Source organism: Mus pahari, chromosome 10 (genome assembly GCF_900095145.1).
Source record: "Mus pahari chromosome 10, PAHARI_EIJ_v1.1, whole genome shotgun sequence".
NCBI classification, from domain to species: Eukaryota; Metazoa; Chordata; class Mammalia; order Rodentia; family Muridae; genus Mus; species Mus pahari.
In genome coordinates this window covers 82,406,062-82,409,303 of record NC_034599.1, presented here as the reverse complement: position 1 = coordinate 82,409,303, position 3,242 = coordinate 82,406,062, and the positions used below count along the sequence as shown (strand labels likewise).

The following is a 3,242-nucleotide window of genomic DNA, read 5'->3' as shown; positions in this document are numbered from 1 at the left end:
GGGTTACCTCACTCAGGATGATATCCTCCAGATACATCCATTTGCCCAAGAATTTCATAAATTCATTGTTTTTAATAGCTGAGTAGTACTCCATTGTGTGAATGTACCACAGTTTCTGTATCCATTCCTCTATTGAGGGACATCTGGGTTCTTTCCAGCTTCCCCCAGAGCCATCTTGCTGGCCCCTGAAATTTTAGCCTGGCAGATGATAACTGCTCACTTACAGTCAGGGGGTGGCAGCGTTAGAGTAGAACTGATTGCTGCATTGCATCATAGAGGCCTCATCTAAACATGACCTGCCCTGGGAAGGGGAGCAAACCTCATGGAGCTCACCCAGTGCTAACAAGGAGTGCCTTGGGCTCTGGGTAACATAGCCCCTGGGAATCCTATGCTGAGACATGAACCAGGCCTCCCAGCCTGGAGCCCACACTTGGCAAGTCATTATGTCTTCGGTGGTCACGAGGGGACCACCGACGTGCTGTCCTGAAGTCTCACCCAGCACTCTATGGCAAGATAGTCCTCCAGTTGGCCTAGATGCTCCCAGGCTAGTTTCTAAGAACCGGCACTAAAACGGAAGTGTCCCAAATGCAAAAGTCTCATAAAGAGGTTTCAAGAGGGAAGTCTGCAAAGCCCAGTTTAAAAATCAAGAGTTTCTCCAAACAGCAGACTATCGGAGACACAGCCATGGACCATTCATGCGCAGGGTTCCACTTCCCTGATCGAACTACTGAGTCCTGACTCCATGCTAACTCCGCAGATGCAAAGTATGGACGATAAATCCCAGCATGAAAGCTCTGTGGTCATGGAGGCTGCAGAAGAGCTGCTGAGAAGTTAGCAGCTGGCTTGCCAGGGCTGAAGTAGCTTAAGTCTGCACTGAAAACGTCAATGCTCCGCTACCGTTGTCTGTCACAGGAACGCCAGGGACGATCTGATTCTTGTCTGTAACCCCAATAAGCTTGGGGCTCCATAGATAGCCCTTAGCGCTGAGTCCTTGTCTTGCTTTCTTTTCTTATTGCTGTGATAAAATATCCAGACACAAACAACTTACAGGGGAAAGAGCTTAGGTTGGCTCAGAGTTTGAGGTACAGTCCATCACTTGTGGGGGAAGTCCTGGTGGCAGAAGCTTGAAGCAGCTGGTCACATGACATCCACGGTTAGAAAGCAGAGAGTCATAAGAGCTTGTCCTTATATGCAACCCAGGACCCAACCCTAGGGGATGGTGCCATCTTTCTTTATGGTGGATTGTCCCACCTTAATTAAGACACCTCACAAGCATTCCTAGGTGACTCTTGAGATGTTGACCATTCATACTAACCATCACTGCCCCCTTTTCTATCAGCCTTCCTGGAGCATTCCTCTAAAATAGCAAGATGGACCCCTCCTCCTGCTATGCAGCCTCTTCCCCTCCTGTCTCATTCCTCTTCACTCTACCTTCTGACACAGCCTCATTTATTTATTCTCTCACTGAATATGTGAGCACAGGGAGAAACAGACTTCTTGATTGGCATTTCTAGCGGCTAGAACAGCGTGAGGCACAGAGCATCCCGGGGAGGGGGCGGGGCTGGGGCCGGTGAGGGGGGATGGGAGGGGGTGGGGCCGGGAGGAAGGGTGTGGACAGAATTTTGCTATCCTCTCCTTGGGATCCTGTCCAGCAACAATACAGTTCTGAGAAATGCTTCAGGTCTGGATGCCACATGTACAGTTCTCATGGGATATATTTTAGAATGCACGCACGCACACAGCAGGGGTGGGGGATTTCAAACTAAATGTGCTAGGAATTGATGTTATTCATGTGTGCGTGCTCCGAGCACAACTAGGAAAACTGTTTTATTGGGGACCAGAGATCTCTGGGAGCTGCTTGTGCCGGGCTTCACTTACAATTTTGAACACACGGAATTAAACAGAGACACTGTTTAGTCAACAAAGAAGTTCACCGAGCAGAAACAGCGATGCCCTTCAGAGGGTAACTGAGAACAACACAGAATCTGCCACCTTGGCTTACTAATCACCATCCTTCATCTGCCACAGACCATAAAAACATGGCTGTCCAAGCTTTCCCACATCTATTCCCAAGCTGTAAGGACCGGGAAAGTAGAAGGTACCTGGATTCGAGAGGAAGGGGGTTTCCTTTGAAGTGTATCCAACAATCCCCACAACCTCACCGCCAACAGAGAGACGTTTAGATGGCTTATAAAGTCCAGATATCTGATGTGCTAGAGGCTCCCGTGCCTTAATGTTTGCACTCAGAATTGGAAATTTGACATTTCTGAGGAGGGGATCAATCAGTCCTTCCACACCATTATCAAATTCATGATTTCCCAGTGCCTAAGTAAAACAGAAAAGAAAAAAAAATTAAGTATCCAGAATTTTCCAATAAAAGCATATTTTAAAGTATATCGTGTTAGCCCTGGGCTCTATGAGATCTTTACTCCTTATCTCCAAAGAGGGCCCTTGGGCTGAGTCCAGAGACATGTAGATCACAGGTAGGTACAGCATTGTGGCCCTGGGCGCCTCATCCAGTGAAGTTGCTGTGAGTGTGTGCATTTGCAGCACCCGCAGCACACACTGTGGGTGGAAATCCCTGTCCCACCCCTTCCAGCCAGATGGCTCACAGACCACCTTTACCAGTCCCTACCCAGCTCGTTCCCATTGTTTTCGGGAGTTAGCCCACAGGTCAGACCCGGACCAGAATGCAGACACCCCCAGAACCCCCTTTCCTTGCTTCCCTTGGGTCATGTCTCTAGTCCTCACAACTGCTCTACTCAAGGACTTCTCCAGTTCTTCCAGGTGAATCAGGACTGACAGAAGTCTCTGTTAGAGTGGGCATTGGCTTCCTGCTCTGCTCAGCCCCAGATCGCCCCTGTACCCCAAGCAGGACAGAAAGCATGAGAACATTCTGGGAAGGTGGAAAGAGAAAGAAGTCCCTTGCTTTGGAGTCTGGAGGACCAGCCGAGAATCAAGAATTTCAGCACAATCAACAAGGTTGGTTGTGAAGGTTGCAGACAGAGGGACAAGATGCCTTTTATATAGGTGTACTGGCTAGTTTTGTGTCAACTTGACACAGCTGGCGTTATCCCAGAGAAAGGAGCTTCAGTTGGGGAAATGCCTCCACGAGATCCAGCTGTGAGGCATTTTTCTCAATTAGCAATTAAGCAGGGAGGTCCCCTTGTGGGTGGTGCCATCTCTGGGCTGGTAGTCTTGGTTCTATAAGAGAGCAGGCTGAGCAAGCCAGTAAGTAACAT

General features: G+C 49.0%; 1 protein-coding gene across 1 annotated transcript in view; it reads right to left on the bottom strand.

Annotated features, from left to right (window-relative positions):
• The window catches only part of Nt5e (5'-nucleotidase ecto), a 44,364-nt gene that overhangs the window by 20,215 nt on the left and 20,907 nt on the right, over window positions 1–3,242 (bottom strand). Inside the window, exon 2 of the mRNA XM_021207594.2 lies at window positions 2,103–2,325. Within this exon, the coding sequence (XP_021063253.1) occupies window positions 2,103–2,325 (223 nt within the window). The remainder of the gene's footprint in view (window positions 1–2,102; window positions 2,326–3,242) is intronic.